The sequence below is a fragment of the Oncorhynchus keta genome, chromosome 3 (assembly GCF_023373465.1).
Source record: "Oncorhynchus keta strain PuntledgeMale-10-30-2019 chromosome 3, Oket_V2, whole genome shotgun sequence".
NCBI classification, from domain to species: Eukaryota; Metazoa; Chordata; class Actinopteri; order Salmoniformes; family Salmonidae; genus Oncorhynchus; species Oncorhynchus keta.
The window spans coordinates 283,590-302,446 of record NC_068423.1 but is presented as its reverse complement, the minus strand read 5'-3'; the positions used below and the strand labels follow the sequence as shown (position 1 = coordinate 302,446).

Genomic DNA, 18,857 nt, shown 5'->3' with positions numbered 1-18,857 from the left:
CCGGGTCCTGACAGCAACTGCACATGGGGATAAAGATCGTATTTTTTGGAGAAATGTCCTCTGGTCTGATGAAACAAAAATAGAACAGTTTTGCCATAATGACCATCTTTATGTTCAGAGGAAAAAGGGGGATACCTGCAAGCCGAAGAACACCATCCCAACCGTGAAGCACCAGGGTTACAGCATCATGTTGTGGGGGTGCTTTGCTGCAGGAGGGTCTGCTGCACTTCACAAAATAGATTGCATCATGAGGTAGGAAAATTATGTGGATATATTGAAGCAACATCTCAAGACATCAGTTAAAGCTTGGTCGCAAATGGGTCTTCCAAACGAACAATGACCCCAAGCATACTTCCAAAGTTGTGGCAAAATGGCTTAAGGACAACAAAGTCAAGGTATTAGAGTGGCCATCACATAGCCCTGACCTCAATCCTATAAAAAATGTGTGGGCAGAACTGAAAAAGCATGTGCGAGAAAGGAGGCCTTCAAACCTGATTCAGTTACACCAGCTCTGTCAGGAGAAAAGGGCCAAATTTCACCCAACTTATTATGGGTAGCTTGTGGAAGTGTACCCGATACGTTTGACCCAAGTTAAACAATTTAAAGGCAATGCAACCAAATACTAATTGTGTGTATGTAAACTTCTGACCTACTGGGAATGTGATGAAAGAAATAAAAGCTGAAATTAATCATTATCTCTACTATTATTCTGACTTTTCACATTCTTAAAATAAAGTGGTGAACCTAACTGACCAAAGACAGGGGATTTTTACTTGAATTAAATATCTGGAATTGTGAAAAACTGAGATCAAATGTATTTGGCTAAGGTGTATGCAAACTTCTGACTTCACCTATATTGTCCTTTTAATAGCCCATTCTAAATACGTTGTTTGCAGAATTCACAGCCTGCTACGCTTGTGAATAACAGGGTTAATAATAATAAATAAATAAAATTCCCCCTTCCACATGTTAAAGGTTCCAATTGATGACTTTAAAAAAAATCAATTAGTATACTTGAGTTCATCCACAATATTTGTTGTATTATTTGTTATGTATTTTCTGGTGGATTAAACTGAAATTGCAACCAACTTTCCATGGCTTGTTTTAAAAATAGCAATATTTTGGAGATTATTTCATTTTCAAATAACCGAAAGTGAGCAAGAAAAAGGCCATTCTTGAACATGAGGTGAGACATTCTTACTAATTTGTAAATAAAGCCAATTTGTCATTTAGAATTATTTGCTTATGTTATCAGAGGGAGAGAAACCAAAAGCCCACTGTCGCCTCATAAAACCTTTTTTGTAGCTTAAATAATTTGACATTTTACGGTGTTTCTATTCCAAGAAAAAAGAAGGGTTTACGTTAGGAAAATGTGGCACTGTATAACTTAACCTTTATTTAACTCGGCAAGTCAGTTAAAAAGAACAACTTCTATTTACAATGACGGCCTACACTGGTCAAACCAGGACGACGCTGGTCTAATTGTGACCTGCTGAAGGGAATCCCAATCACAGCCGGTTGTGATACAGCCAACCTAACTAAGAAATACATTTCACTATACAATTCTCCCGCTACTCTCCTTTTTGGCAAGAGTCTATTGTCCTACTAATAGCCCATAATGACGCTGTACAATGTGACTGGTCGGGAGAAGAGAATAGTACTACAGTAAGAGCAAAATAATCCTATAATAGTCTAACCAATACCCAAAATGTAAATTCAGTGAAAATGAAAAAATTGTTGATTTATCAGGACCAGTTCCCACGCCTGTCTTGACCTCTGATTGCTGTCTCTTCCATTAATTTTGAAAGAGTATTTTCCAGTAAACAACATTTTGTTTACCTTCATTAGCCTATTTTTTTCCAATATTTCTGTCATTCAGTGATATTTATTCCCAAAGTAATTTGTTATGAATGCTAACGAAATAAACATCTGCATTTTTAAATAGTATTTTAATCATTCTTTTATTAACAAAAGCATAAAGATGCTGATGAAGAAATACAGTACTGTACAGTATACGCTTTTTGAAAATATTTTGCTGTTGCATGAGGTTGCCCACGCGCACTTTAAACATTTTGGATATTGACGCATTTAAAGCATTTTGAAGATAGAAGCAGCCTGCATTTGTTTATTAAATTCCGTAAAGTTATTGTGGAAGAGGTGATTTTTTTTATTGTTGTCTGTCAACAATGACAAGCCACCGGGGTCTGACAACTTGGATGGAAAATTACTGAGGATAATAGTGAACGATATTGCCACTCCTATTTGCCACATATTCAATTTAAGCCTATTAGAAAGTGTGTGCACTCAGTCTTGGAGGGAAGCAAAAGTAATTCCACTACCTAAGAATAGTAAAGCCCCCTTTACTGGCTCAAATAGCCTACCAATCAGCCTGTTACCAACACGTAGTCAACTTTTGGAAAAAAATGTGTTTGACCAGATACAATGCTATTTTACAGTAAACAAATTGACAACAAACTTTCATCATGCTTATCGAGAAGGACATTCAACAAGCACAGCACTTACATAAATGACTGATGATTGGCTGAGAGAAGTTGGTGATAAAAACTTTGTGGGGGCTGTTTTGTTAGACTTCAGTGCAGCCTTTGACATTATCGATCATAGTCTGCTGCTGGAAAAAGTATGTGTTAATAACATTACACCGCCTGCTATATTATTGATAAAATGTTACCTGTCTAATGGAACATGGAGGGTGTTGTTTAATGGAAGCCTTTCCAACATAATTCAGGTAGAATCATGAATTCCCCAAGGCAGCTGTCTAGGCCCATTACTTTGTTTGATCTTTACTAGACCTACATGTCATGGAATACAATGTAAAAATGTACAGCATACAGTAAAGACGAGCAGTATGTTTATTTAAGCATTATTTTTTAGCATTATTAGGCCAACTTTTCAATATTGTAGTCTACTTTACCTGTTCATTTTCCTGGGCTCAGCATAGCAATTGAGAAATCATGTGACTAAACTAAAAGAAGAAGAAACTGTATTATTAAACAATTCTAAATGATATAAAGAACATTACATTTACATTTAAGTCATTTAGCAGACGCTCTTATCCAGAGCGACTTACAAATTGGTGCATACACCTTATGACAACCAGTGGAACAGCCACTTGCATCTAAATCTTGTTGGGGGGTGAGAAGGATTACTTACCCTTACTTACCCTATCCTAGGTATTCCTTGAAGAGGTGGGGTTTCAGGTGTCTCCGGAAGGTGGTGATTGACTCCGCTGTCCTGGCGTCGTGAGGGAGTTTGTTCCACCATTGGGGGCCAGAGCAGCGAACAGTTTTGACTGGGCTGAGCGGGAACTGTACTTCCTCAGTGGTAGGGAGGCGAGCAGGCCAGAGGTGGATGAACGCAGTGCCCTTGTTTGGGTGTAGGGCCTGATCAGAGCCTGGAGGTACTGAGGTGCCGTTCCCCTCACAGCTCCGTTGGTCTTGTAGCGGATAAGCTTCAACTGGAAGCCAGTGGAGAGAGCGGAGGAGCGGGGTGACGTGAGAAACTTGGGAAGGTTGAACACCAGACGGGCTGCGGCGTTCTGGATGAGTTGTAGGGGTTTAATGGCACAGGCAGGGAGCCCAGCCAACAGCGAGTTGCAGTAATCCAGACGGGAGATGACAAGTGCCTGGATTAGGACCTGCGCCGCTTCCTGTGTGAGGCAGGGTCGTACTCTGCGGATGTTGTAGAGCATGAACCTACAGGAACGGGACACCGCCTTGATGTTAGTTGAGAACGTCAGGGTGTTGTCCAGGATCACGCCAAGGTTCTTAGCGCTCTGGGAGGAGGACACAATGGAGTTGTCAACCGTGATGGCGAGATCATGGAACGGGCAGTCCTTCCCCGGGAGGAAGAGGAGCTCCGTCTTGCTGAGGTTCAGCTTGAGGTGGTGATCCGTCATCCACACTGATATGTCTGCCAGACATGCAGAGAGGCGATTCGCCACCTGGTCATCAGAAGGGGGAAAGAAGGATAGTAAAAAGCTTTGGAGCACCTTAAATTAAACTTTGGGCAAAAAGAAGGGGGCACAGATATTGCCAACTATTAGCTGACCAAAATATGAAAGACTACCTAAAGAAAAACATTGTAATTTTGTATTTTGTAAAGTGTGGAAGAGGTGAAAAAAGTATTGTTGTCTATTGATTAACAATTACAGGCCACCTGGGTCTGACAATTTAGATGGACAATTACTGAGGATGATAGAAGACTATATTGCCACTCTGATATGCCATCTCTTGAATCTAAGCCTACAGGAAAGTGGTGCCCCTTAGGCCTAGAGGGAAGCAAAAGTCATTCTGCTATGCAAGAATAGCAAAAGCTACAGGAAAGTGGTGCCCCTTTACTGGCTCAAACAGCTGACCTATCAGCCTACAACTAATCCTTAGTAAAAATGATTTTTGAGCAGATACAATGCTATTTCACAGAAAATAAAGTAACAACTGACTTTCAGCATTCTCAAAGTAAGGGGCACTCAACATGTACGGCACACAAATGACTGATGATTGGCTGAAAGAAAGTGATAATAACAAGCTTGGGGGAGCTGTTTTATTAGACTTCAGTGCAGCTTTGGATATTATCAATCATAATCTGCTGCTAGAAAAATGTCAAATCCATTTGTAAAGTATTCAGACCTCTTGACTTTTTAGAACATTTTGTTAGTTTCCAGCCTTATCCTAAAATTGATAAAATATTTTTTCCCTCATCAATCTACACACAATTCCCCACAATGACAAAGCGAAAACAGGTTTTTAGAATTTTTTGCAAATTTGTCAGACCCCTTGAATTTCTCAACATTTTGTTACATTACGGTTCTAAAATGGATTAAATGTATTTTTCCCCTTCAATCTACACAGAATACCCCATAATAGCAAACCAAAGAATGTGTTTAGAAATGGTTGCAAATGTATTAAAAATAAAAAAGGAAATATGACATTTACATAAGTATTCAGACCCTTTACTCAGTACTTTGTTGAAGCAACTTTGGCAGTGATTACAGCCACAAGTCTTCTTGGATATGACATGACAAGCTTTGCACACCTGTATTTGGGGAGTTTCCTAAATTCACTGCATCTCCTCTCAAGCTCTGTCAGGTTGGATGTGGAGTGTCACTGCACAGCTATTTTCAGGTCTCTCCAGAGATGTTCGATCGGGTTCAAGTCCAGGCTCTGGCTGGGCCTCTCAAGGACATTCAGAGACTTGTCCCGAAGCCAGCATTTTCTTGGCTGTGTGTTTAGGGTCGTTGTCCTGTTGGAAGGGGAACCGTCGCCAGTTTTCATCAAGGAGCTCTCTGTATTTTGCTCCATTCATCATTCCCTCGATCCTGACTAGTCTCCCTGTCTTTGCCACTGAACAACATCCCAACAGAATGATGCTGCCATCACCATGCTTCACCATAGGGATTGTGCCTGGTTTCCTCCAGATGTGATGCTTGGCATTCAGGCCAAAGACTTCAATCTTGGTTTCCTCAGACTAGAGAATCTTGTTTCTCATGGCCTGAGTGTCCTTTAGGTGCCTTTTGGCAAAATCCAAGCGGGCTGTCATGTGCCTTTTTCTGAGCAGTGGCTTCCTTTTGGCCACTTGACCATAAAGGCCTGATTGGTGATTGGAGTGTTGCAGAGATGATTGTCACTCTATAAGGTTCTCCCATCTCCACAGAGGTTTTCTGGAGCTCTGCCAGAGTGACCTTCGAGTTCTTGGTCAACCCCCTGACCAAAGCCCTTTTTCTCAATTGCTCAGTTTAGCCAGGTGGCCAGCTCTAGGAAGAGTCTCGGTGGTTTCAAACTTCTTCCATTTAAGAATTATGGAGTCCACTGCGTTCTTGGGGACCTTCAATCCTGCAGACAGCAAAGCTTTCATCAAAGGAAAGGGTGGCTTCTTTGAAGAATCTCAAATATAAAATCTATTTAGATTTGTTTAACACTTGTTTAGTGACTACGTGATTCCATATGTGTTATTTAATACTTTCGATGTCTTCACTATTATTCTACAATGTGGAAAATAGTAAAAATAAAGAAAACCCTTTGAATGAGTAGGTGTATCAAACTTTTGACTGGTACTGTATGTACACTACTGTTCAAAAGTTTGGGGTCACTACATAGGCGTACCAAGGCCCATTATCAGCAACCATCACTCCTGTTCCAATCGCACCTTGTGTATGCTAATCCAAATTTATCATTTTAAAAGCCTAATTGATCATTAGAAAACCCTGTTGCAATTATGTTAGCTTAACTGAAAACTGTCGTGCTGATTAAAGAAGCAATAAAACAGGACTTCTTTAGACTAGTTGAGTATCTGGAGAATCAGCATTTGTGGGTTCGATTACAGGCTCAAAATGGCCAAAAACAAAGTACTTTCTTCTGAAACTCATCAATCTATTCTTGTTCTGAGAAATGAAGGCAATTCCATGTGAGAAATTGCCAAGAACCCTTCCTTAAACTCAATCTAAACTGTCCAATGGAGACCTGCAAGTCTAATTTCAAGGTGACCTGAAGGCTATTTCATGAGCTGGAGGCAAAAAAACTAAAAGCATTTCCCCCCCAGGTCAGTAGGAGACACGCGGAACCTCCAGAACCAGCCAGTCCAAAGAGCTGGTCTGAAAATTGCTGGATCTCCAATTAATACATGAGCTGAGGTAGTGTGGGAGTTTCTGAAGAACTGCTTTATATACAAAAAGTATGCTGTATACCAATTTATTTTATTTTATTTCAACTTTATTTAACCAGGTAGGCTAGTTGAGAACAAGTTCTCATTTGCAACTGCGACCTGGCCAAGATAAAGCATAGCAGTGTGAACAGACAACACAGAATTACACATGGAGTAAACAATTAACAAGTCAATAACACAGTAGAAAATAAAGAGTCTATATACAGTGTGTGCAAAATGCATGAGGAGGTTTTGCAGATTAACACTGGAGTGATAAATGATCAGATGGTCATGTACAGGTAGAGATATTGGTGTGCAAAAAAAGCAGAAAAGTAAATAAATATAAACAGTATGGGGAGAGGTAGGTAAAATTGGGTGGGCTATTTACCGATAGACAGCTGCAGCGATCGGTTAGTTGCTCAGATAGCAGATGTTTGAAGTTGGTGAGGGAGATAAAAGTCTCCAACTTCAGCGATTTTTGCAATTCGTTCCAGTCACAGGCAGCAGAGAACTGGAACGACAGGCGGCCAAATGAGGTGTTGGCTTTAGGGATGATCAGTGAGATACACCTGCTGGAGCGCGTGCTACGGGTGGGTGTTGCCATCGTGACCAGTGAACTGAGATACGGCGGAGCTTTACCTAGCATGGGCTTGTAGATGACCTGGAGCCAGTGGGTCTGGCGACGAATATGTAGCGAGGGCCAGCCGACGAGAGCATTACAGGTCGCATTGGTGGGTGGTATAAGGTGCTTTAGTAACAAAACGGATGGCACTGTGATAAACTGCATCCAGTTTGCTGAGTAGAGTATTGGAAGCTATTTTGTAGATGGCATCGCCGAAGTCGAGGATCGGTAGGATAGTCAGTTTTACTAGGGTAAGTTTGGCGGCGTGAGTGAAGGAGGCTTTGTTGCGGAGTAGAAAGCCGACTCTAGATTTGATTTTAGATTGGAGATGTTTGATATGAGTCTGGAAGGAGAGTTTACAGTCTAGCCAGACACCTAGGTACTTATAGATGTCCACATATTCTAGGTCGGAACCATCCATGGTGGTGATGCTAGTCGGGCGTGCGGGTGCAGGCAGCGAACGGTTGAAAAGAATGCATTTGGTTTTACTAGCGTTTAAGAGCAGTTGGAGGCCACGGGAGGAGTGTTGTATGGCATTGAAGCTCGTTTGGAGGTTAGATAGCACAGTGTCCAAGGACGGGCCGGAAGTATACAGAATGGTGTCGTCTGCGTAGAGGTGGATCAGGGAATCGCCCGCAGCAAGAGCAACATCATTGATATATACAGAGAAAAGAGTCGGCCCAAGAATTGAACCCTGTGGCACCCCCATAGAGACTGCCAGAGGACCGGACAGCATGCCCTCCGATTTGACACACTGAACTCTGTCTGCAAAGTAGTTGGTGAACCAGGCAAGGCAGTCATCAGAAAAACCGAGGCTACTGAGTCTGCCGATAAGAATATGGTGATTGACAGAGTCGAAAGCCTTGGCAAGGTCGATGAAGACGGCTGCACAGTACTGTCTTTTATCGATGTCGGTTATGATATCGTTTAGTACCTTGAGCATGGCTGAGGTGCACCCGTGACCGGCTCGGAAACCAGATTGCACAGCGGAGAAGGTACGGTGGGATTCGAGATGGTCAGTGACCTGTTTGTTGACTTGGCTTTCGAAGACCTTAGATAGGCAAGGCAGGATGGATATAGGTCTGTAACAGTTTGGGTCCAGGGTGTCTCCCCCTTTGAATAGGCGGATGACTGCGGCAGCTTTCCAATCCTTGGGGATCTCAGACGATATGAAAGAGAGGTTGAACAGGCTGGTAATAGGGGTTGCGACAATGGCGGCGGATAGTTTCAGAAATAGAGGGTCCAGATTGTCAAGCCCAGCTGATTTGTACGGGTCCAGGTTTTGCAGCTCTTTCAGAACAGGGGGCCCTTTTGGTAGTCAGAGACTCCCAGCCAACAGAACTATACAAAATGCAGTGATGTGTACGACAATTGTCCCCAGTGATAAAACACGGTGATAGACTGAATCTACATGCCATAAATTCCACTAATTTGTTGCACACGGTACCCCAGAATTTAGTGAGGAATGTACACACGGTTGATAAATGATGCCCCATGTGGTGGATGAGAAGACAGCTTTATAGTCTCTTGGTTGACAGAAACCAGTGTGTGTGTGTGTGTGTGTGTGTGTGTGTGTGTGTGTGTGTGTGTGTGTGTGTGTGTGTGTGTGTGTGTGTGTGTGTGTGTGTGTGTGTGTGTGTGTGCGCACCTCTGTTGGGAATTGGCACTGATCTCTTTGAACCTTTGGATCAGTGAAGCTGTTTTTCCCAGAAGTGGGGGTAGACACAAAATCCACTGTTTGTCGTCACACAAGAGTTAATGAATGATGGAGGCATCAATGTATTTTGAAGAGAGGGGGTGGTATTGCTAAAACAACCCTGGTCATTCTTCGATTTTGGGGGATATTGTGTCCCTCGCCTTTGCAACCATGAAAAAAACTTTAAATTGTAAATAGTTATGCATCATACATGTTTTTGTTTATACTAAACTGTTGATTTATGAACATTTGAATATTTTGTTCATGTTCTGTTATAATCTCCACCTGGCACAGCCAGAAGAGGACTGGCCACCCCTCATAGCCAGGATCCTCTCCAGGTTTTTTCCTAGGTTTTGGCCTTTCTAGGGAGTTTTTCCAAGCCACCGTGCTTCTACACCTGCATTGCTTGCTCTTTGGGGTTTTAGGCTGGGTTTCTGTACAGCACCTTGAGATATCAGCTGATGTAAGAAGGGCTATATAAATACATTTAATTTGATTAATTAATAAACATAATGTAAGTCACTTATACTGCAAAACTTTATTTCTATGCAATGTGGAAAGTTCTTTGGACAATCAAACTGGCATGTCCCAATAGTGATGAATAGAGTTGTAGTGATTTTTTGGGGGGATTTAGAGACATCTGTCTATTATGTTGAATAGTAGAAAGAAAGTATTTAATATATTGCGTGGATCAATAAAATATGGCTATTAAAATACTTTTACCTAATATTTCTTTCTAAGTTTTATGTAATTGGTTTTAGCGCCTTGAAAATCACTTATTACAAAGGTTGTAAAGACCTTGAGAATACCCTCCAGGGCAAACAGTTATTGGGGAGGGGTCTTTATTGAATATGTTTTTAGAGTAATCACACCCTTTTAGTATGTCACAAATTTTGGGATTGCGTTAATAATTTGGTAAATCTAAATCCATGTGTCATTGTCATTGAAAGGAAAGTTAAATGTAACTAAATGTAATTGAAAATGTATCTATAATGAGAGAGCAATAAACAATATCTAGTAATGAGGTATACTCCCAAAAAGTTCAAATCTCCTCGTTCTGGTAAAATAGCTATAAATTGCTGAGGTGTAGTCTCTTTTGAGGACATAAGCTCAATTAAACAGTACAAATATTATAAAAATATGAAAATATTAAATATTGTATAGGATTTATTTCCTATTCAACGAAACTGTATGAATAAGGCTTGAAATGACTTATATGCTTTCTAAATATGGTTTAATCAAATTATAACATGAGTAATTATAAGATTTCCCCTTCCTTATATCTGTAAAATACATATTTGTATGCTTACTGTTAGAGAAACTGCATATTTTCAAAGGTTCTCTCTTGATCAAAACTTCTGCCCCCATCACTGTGAACATCTAAAAGAGCTCTAGCTTGGCTTCCTGAACTCGTTAGGAAGTCGCCTTTCATCTCATTTGAGTATTGCCCGTCTATGAAAAGCAGAAAGTGTTTTTTGTTTCAAATCTATTAATTATTTGAGATGAATGTCTATAAATTGATCTCTGAATGTGCTACAGTGATTAAACCACTCTCTCCTGCTGTCAGTGGCTGTGAAGTAAGGTTCAGCCAGGAGTTGATGGACAGTTGGAAAACAAATTAAATGGTAGGAGGGACATCCCAGCTTCACGTGGTTTCAGATTTCACAGCCTATCTGGGAACCAGGTTTATCGCTCAATGCTATTTCAATCTACGTGTCCACAGATTGATTTATTGGCAAAAATGACGGTCGGAACCAGTACCAGAACCACGTTTAGGGGACTTTACATTTACATGAAGGGTAATGACATTGTGAGCAAAATTATCAATCATATTTATTTTTTAAAAGGGCTAATGACCTTATACTTCAAAATCTGTGGACTCCATTTAAGAAAATGGGGGGAAAAATGTATTTTATTTCCAAAGCCTGTACTTTTACTTCCTGCGACCAACCTAGTCATGATCGCGGTAATGTCTTTAAAAGTCCTGCCAACCCCTCAGTATAAACGTCCCCTTACATCTTACTGTCTTTGGCACGCATTAAATAACGACCAAACTTGTCCTCCTCATTATGAAAAAGTATAAACACAAAACATCAGTCTGACATCGCAGCAGCCTAGTACAAATAGCAACGTTACTTGCTCTATTTTCTTGCAGCAAAGCTAAATATAGGATATTGAGGTTTTACCAGCAAAAAGATGATTCTGAGATAAATGGCTTTAAAGTTCGAAATGGTGTCAGCAATTTTTATCTTGTATTATTGTGAACTTAACAACATGAATTTGGGTATTTAGACTACTATATAGGTAGAGAACATAGAACAAGGCTATGTCAATAACCAAATTTGGACAAAAATGCAGATAGCTTTCATTATGTCAGTCTAGCAAGCCAGGCAACTGAAAGCAACTTCCTCTAGACTCTAGACAATGTTTCGGTTTATTGTTAGCTTGTTAGCTATCTATGTTTGCTTGTTAGCTATCTAGCTGGCTAACCAGCTCATATAATTAACCGAAAATATGTGACAAAGTTTGAATTTAACTGTCGCCAACTTCTTATTCACCATAACAGGAACATTTCAAGGTAATTATTTACAAAGAATTTACAAGTATGGCGAGCTGCTAACTTACTGTTGTGAATGTTAAGAAATGAAAGCAGTCCATTTCTGTTTGTTTTAAGGCTTGCTCTCATGTCAGGTTACCAAGACAACGATTGCAACAAGAGGGTCAAAGTTGAATTACTCTTGCTCAGTTGCAGAAAGCAATGGCGTTATAAAAGGTGAATGCTGACAAGAATGTGGTAAAAATGTGACTGCTTGAAAGGGGATCATATAAACAATTCCCAATAAATGTTTCAAGTAACATATGTGAGTTAGGTATCATTCTCTCTCTCTCACACGCACACACACACACACACACACACACACACACACACACACACACACACACACACACACACACACACACACACACACACACACACACACACACACACACACACACACACACACACACACACACACACACACACACACACACACACACACACACACACACACACACACTCTGTCTCCCTTTCCGACTCCATATGTTTGTAGTTTTACTGTAGTCAGTGGCAGAGAGAACAAACCCCTGCCAGGAGTTATTGTCAATCTAAACCCCTACATTTGGCAAGAGAGGAATAATGAAGAGAAGAGGGGGGAGTACTGACATAGTAAAACCAGACAGCCTCTTATGTACACTTAATGCCAGTGAAGCAACTAGCACGTACTTGACAAGGGACCAAAGGAAAGAGGCAGTTGAGAGAGTAAGGGAACAAGACAAAGAGAGAGGGGGCTGTCCTTATTTGCTCTTCAGTGTGGGGGTGTAGGGCGCTCGTGGGAGGAGGCAGAAAACAGAGAGAGAGACAGAGAGAGAGAGAGAGAGAGAATTAGAGAGAGAGAGAGAGACAAAGTTAGAGGAACAGAGAGAATAAGTGAGAGACAGGCTCTAAGGCAGTTAGACGAAGAGAGGGGTTGGCAGTCAAGGGAAGCTCAACTCATCTCCAATTCCCTGCTACAGTGAGTGACCATGTGGCTGGGGTGGAATATTGTCTGGCTCGGGGCCCTTCTCATTGGCCTAAATGGGACTGTAGCCTGGGCATCTGACATCCAGCACCACCGCTATGAGGAGTTAGTGCGGGCCCTGTTCGTAGTGCAGAGCGAGTGCCCATACATCACACGGATCTACAGCATTGGGCGCAGTGTGGAGGGACGCCACCTCTATGTACTGGAGTTCAGTGATACCCCAGGCATCCACGAAGCAAGTGAGTGGTCCATTCTTAACTTTACGGCTTTAGAGAGGGCTTGTGATGTTTGGTTAACTTATGGCTTCTCACCTCCTTCAAGGTATGCTACATGATGAGATGATGGATAAGAGCGAGATCATTTTTTATTTGTCATTTGGCAGCCAAGCACCGATCATTGTAGCTCCAGCATAAAATGAAGACCTTCGATATTTATTGGAAAGGAGCATCTTGCTCCTCTCATGCACTTTCACCACTCTGTGAAGTTCATCATAAATTATTGAGTCTGTAGCCTAATAAACTGTATGATTTTACAATTAGTAGTGGGAGGACCACACAACATAGCAAAGCGTGACTGAAAGCTTGATGGTTATTCTATCAACAAATGCACAACCTAGCGTTTCCACTGACATTTGCAATATGATCTGTTTCACAGACTAAAAAAAGATCCACCCTTCAATTATATTTTTTTTGTCGACATTTGGAAAGTTTATCGACAATTATGCTGTTTCATGGCCTGACATTAGTTTTTTTATCCAACAGGTACTTTACTCACATAAAATGGTTGGATGGAAACATTGTTTGATTGGTTTTCATTTAAGAGTTCTTCTGATATACCCACTTGGTAACGCTTTTCCTTAAGTGTACATTCATTAATATGTAACTAAATAGTAATACATGTATTTATAACATAGTAGTTACATGTAATTACTATCTAAATAATATGTAATTACAGTGTAATAAGGGTTAAGCGTTATAGGTTATTAGTGGAACAAGGACATGCAATTGCATATCAGCTTGTCGGAGGTTATTCCACATGTGTAATTACTCATGATATATTTAGATGTCTTATTCCAAATGTAACTAACATGTTTTGTAATTACACTTTTGCAGTCTCCTGTATAGCACCATGTTAACAATGCATCCTATTATTTAACCTTGTTGCATGTAACAACATAAGTCACTACCACCAAAATAAGCTAGGCTAGGACTCCGTCAGCTGTTGTAACAATGCACACCCTATCATTAACTACTGCTTCAGTTATCTTATTTCCATATTATTTGGCTTAAAGGATGTACTGAATTACATGTAAGAGCAATGTATTAACAATGGATATGCATGCACCTATAATGTACTTACCCAGAAGCAAGCAACTTAATGTAAAGTGAAACACATAATGGTATAACCTTTGTAAATACTATGTACCTGCCTTTGAAAAGGGATTTGGGGTTTATTTCTCTGTCTTAAAAGGTGTAATGTAAGTGAAATGTTTTTCTAAATAAAATAATGTAACAATTGACAAATTGATTATCAAAATAGGTGTTAGTTGCAGCTCTAAAATCAGTACTCAAAACACAATTGTACTCAAAACACAATTGTACTCAAAACACAATTGTACCCAAAACACTCAAAACATAACAGCTTTTAGTTTATTTGACTGAATAGTGTAGGCTCACAAGAATAACAAAATAGAGCAGCAGCAGTGGTGCAAGCCTCCCCAGTCGCGCCATGCTGCCCTTCCCGGCCTGCAACCATGACAAGTAACCTAAATTCCTGTGGGAAACACTGGTTGGGATGGTTGGAAAGCAAGCTAATTGTGTAAAATCTTGAACTGCCCCTTTAAGCTGTCCAGTAAATAACACATGAAATATACCAAAAGCCTGATGATTAAAAACACCCTTTTTACATACAGTTTTTAAGTGAGCAAACATTTTCTCAGAGTGAATATAGGTAAACTAAACTGGTGTTTTTTCCAGAGTTAACATTGCTTATAATTCTGTGTTGATCGACAACGGTAACAATGATATTGCACCTCTCACCTTTCTCAGGCGTTTCGTCATTCTTGTCAGGTTCTTTGAGCTCCGTGCAATGGCATCCTTTATCATATCAACTTGCCTCAAGTGTAGCCCTCTAGTATTGCCACAAAAAAAATGATCAAATCAGATCAATAGCACATGACAGTAGAAACCCAAAACTTTTTTTCATAAATGAAACCCACGATTGGTCCAAGACTCAACTTGGAAACACAACCTTAGGTTGGAAACACAACCTTAACTTGACCTTAAACCACATTCTCTTCAGCATGTAGAGACCTACTCGCTATACTTTGTTCCACTTCTGTACAAGCCAATGCCATGGAACACTAACTAAAATGTAATTACTTAGCAGAGACTCAATATTTTTGTTAAACAGAAAACCCAGACATATGGCAGCAGATCCACAAGGTCTGCCATGAGAGGTGACTGTATAGTTCCCCTAAGGAAAAGCACCTTTAGTAAATCTGCATTCTCTGTGAGAGCTTCCCATGTCTGGAATACACTGCCATCAGACACACATAACTGCACCACATATCACACTTTCACAAAATGCTTGAAGACATGGCTAAAGGTCAATCAGATTTGTGAACATGGTCCCTAGCTGTGTGTTGCCGCTTTCCATGTTGTCTGTAGCTTGTGAGGTATGGAAACACTTTGTTGCTTTTATGAATTTTGTCTTGCTGCTTTTTGTTCTATGTTGCTCTGTCTGTATGCTATGTCTTGCTTGTCCTATGTTGCTATGTTGCTATGTCTATGGTGCTATTGTCTATATTGTAATTGTTTTTAATAACCTGCCCAGGGACTGCGGTTGAAAATTAGCCGGCTGGCTAAAACCGGCACTTTTACTGAAACGTTGATTAATGTGCACTGTCCCTGTAAAAATAAAATAAACTAAACTAAAATTGTGCTCTAGCGACTCCTTAAGCGAGCAGGTATTAAGAAGCAGCTTGGCGGGTCATGTTTCGGAGGACACATGACCCGAACTTCGCCTCTCCCGAGCACGACAGTCCATCATTACTATAAGACATGAAGGTCAGTCAATCTGGAACATTTCAAGAACTTTTAAAGTTTCTTCAAGTGCTGTCTCAAAAACCATCAACTGCTTTGATGAAACTGGCTCTCATGAGGACCACCACAGGAAAGGAAGACCCAGAGTTACATTTGCTGCAGAGGATAAGTTCATTAGAGTTACCAGCCTCAGAAATTGAAGCCCAAATAAATGCTTCATTGAGTTCATGTAACAGACACATCTCAACATCAACTGTTCAGAGGAGACTGCGTGAATCAGGTCTTCATGGTCGAATTGCTGCAAAGAAACCACTACTAAAGGACACCAATATGAAGAAGAGACTTGCTTGGGCCAAGAAACATGAGCAATGGACATGAGACCGGTGGAAATTTGTCTTTGGTCTGATGAGTCCAAATTTAGATTTTTGGTTCCAACCGGCGTGTCTTTGTGAGATGCGGAGTAGGTGAACGGATGATATCCGCATGTGTGGTTCCCACCATGAAGCATGGAGGAGGAGGTGTGATGGTGTGGGGGTGCTTTGCTGGTGACACTGTGGTGATATATTTAGAATTCAAGGCACACTTAACCAGCATGGCTACCACAGCATACAGCAGTGATACGCCATCCCATCTGGTTTGCGCTTAGTGGGACTATCGTTTGCTTTTCAACAGGACAATGACCCAAAACGCACCTCTAGGCTGTGTAAGGGCTATTTAAAAAACATAAACTGAACACTATGAATACAAAAACAATAAACGTGAACAAACCGAAACAGTACCGTGTGGCGAATAAACACAGACACGGTAACAATCACCCACAAAACAACAGTGAAACCCAAGCTACCTAAGTATGATTCTCAATCAGAGACAACTAATGACACCTGCCTCTGATTGAGAACCATACTAGGCCGAACACAGAAAACCAACCTAGAAACACAAAACATAGAATGTCCACCCAACTCACGTCCTGACCAACTAAAACAAACAAATAACACAAGAACTAGGGTCAGAACGTGACATCAATAATGTATTTCAGAATGTATTTTGAAATACATTAAATACATATTCTGATGCATTTAAAATATATTGTCATATACATTCATAAATACATTCCGAAATATATGTGACCCGTTTCAAGACACTAAGCATATGTCGCACGTCACTACTTCACAGGATAGGAATTTAAAAGTTTTTATTTTATTTGACCAAAATAATGTTTTTTGTAGAAATGCCTTCATGTGCCTTAACAACAACTTGCCATCTGTAAATATTAATACAATCGTTAAATAAGGAGCCTAGCTGGTATAGCCACGGAAAAATACAGAACCTTTCCGCTAGCCATGACTGGCTGAGATAATGGATTGGCTGGACATGCCGAGAGATGAGTTCAGATTGGTCTGATATGTAGCATGCTTCTGTCTATAACATGAGCTGCTAAGTATGCTTGGGTAATCCTGTCTAACGCATCTTTTTTGAAAGATATCACAAAGAACTGAAAATGTTTTGCTACTGCTCTCAACATTGCTGCCCTGAAGTTAATAGCGCTATTGCCAAAGCTCAGTAGGAAAACTACTGTACCTAACATTACACCTTTAGTGTTCTGTGCATGTGACAAATGCACATGATTCTATTTGATATTGTGTGTATATTTTCCAGAGACAGTAATGGGAAGAACAACATGACCCACACCAAAATTAGATTAGCATATATTTTTTGCTACTACTTTCACCACTTTTAGTCTTGAAATATTTGGTTGTTTACTACACTTTGAATCATTAAAGAGATGGCTGGGGCTAAGGCTTAACCTCTTGAATTTAGGGGGCACTATTTTCATTTTTGGAAAAATAACGTCCCCAAAGTAAATTGGCTATTTTTTTCAGGACAAGATGCTAGAATATGCATATAATTGACAGCTTATGATAGGAAACACTCTAAAGTTTCCAAAACTGTAAAAATATTGTCTGAGTATAACAGAACTGATATTACAGGCGAAAGCCTGAGAAAAATCTTATTTAGAAAGCTCTGCGTTCCTATGCATCCCTATTGAGAAGTGAATGAGATATCAACCAGATTCCTTTTCTATGGCTTCCCTAATGTGTCTAGTGTCACAATACATAGTTTCAGGCTTTTATTTTGAAAAATGAGCCTGAACGTCAACATTGCGTCAGCAGTCAGCTGAAGTCTCTCAGAGTGTTTTGTGTGTAAAGGACACATGCGGCCATTGTTTCTCTCTATCCTACTATACTAAGAAGCCACCAGTCCCGGTTGATATATTATAGAATAGATATTTGAAAAACACCTTGAGGGTTGATTTAAACAACAGATTGTTGTTGTTATGTTGTACCTGAACCACATTTTATGACTTGCAAAACAAGATCTTTAAATGCATTATACATTAGGTTGATATCTTAAAAATTATTGCTGCTGTGACCCAATGAAGCTTGGGCATGACAATTCAAGTCATTCTTGGAGGAAATGGAGCCCCCTGCTGACCATGCCTCTCAATATTCTACATTTTTCCTGAAGTGTATAAAATGCGACCCGTTTCAGGAAACTAGGCATATGTCATGGGTCACAACTTCACAGGAGAGCTATTTGAAAGTACACTTTTTTTTATCAAAATGTGTTTTTTTTTTGGCAGAAATGCCTTCTCGAACATGTGAACTTCCATGTGCCTTAATAACAAACTTGCATGCAATCTGTATATACGAATACAATTGTTAAATTACGAGCCTAGTTAGTTTAGCCAAAGAAAAAGTGAGCAACCTTGACGCTAGCCATGATTGGCAGAGATAATGAGTGGGCTGGACATACCGAGAAATAAGTTTGGATTGGTGTGCCATTTAGCACGCTTCTGTGTATTTGAGCTGGTCAGTATGTCCAGGTAATCCTGTCTAACACAGCTTTTTTTATTTTTATGTATTTGGTATTAAAACTGCAAAAGTGTTGCTCTCCACTTTCTGGAGGACTGAGTTTTAAATTCAGTGGAATTCGAGTATGATAGCTAAAGTGATGGAGAAAATACCTGTCTCCGGATTACATCTTCAAACTAAGGGCAACCATGGCATCCGATAGAAGACGCGTCCAACCATGAATGATGTATATGGGTAAGGTAGTCTAGCTAGCTATATTTTCAGATATTACATGTTTCTAATTTTGACAGAAAGAGCCATTTGCTTGGCTAGCTAACTTGCAGAGTCATGCAGGGTGGTAACGTCATGAGTAGTGATTATGGTTCATTGTTTACCTAGCTAACATTAGCTGGCTGGCTCGCTAGC

General features: G+C 40.2%; 1 protein-coding gene across 2 annotated transcripts in view; it reads left to right on the top strand.

The window, feature by feature from the left end:
* The first annotated feature begins 12,294 nt into the window (after nucleotides 1-12,294).
* Nucleotides 12,295-18,857, top strand: part of cpn1 (carboxypeptidase N, polypeptide 1) — a 142,186-nt gene continuing 135,623 nt past the window's right edge. Inside the window, exon 1 of one of the 2 annotated variants that reach the window (XM_035744510.1) lies at nucleotides 12,295-12,774. In XM_035744510.1, the coding sequence (XP_035600403.1) occupies nucleotides 12,540-12,774 (235 nt within the window). In that variant the 5' untranslated portion in view covers nucleotides 12,295-12,539. The remainder of the gene's footprint in view (nucleotides 12,775-18,857) is intronic. The other variant, XM_035744491.1, reaches the window with a different exon arrangement.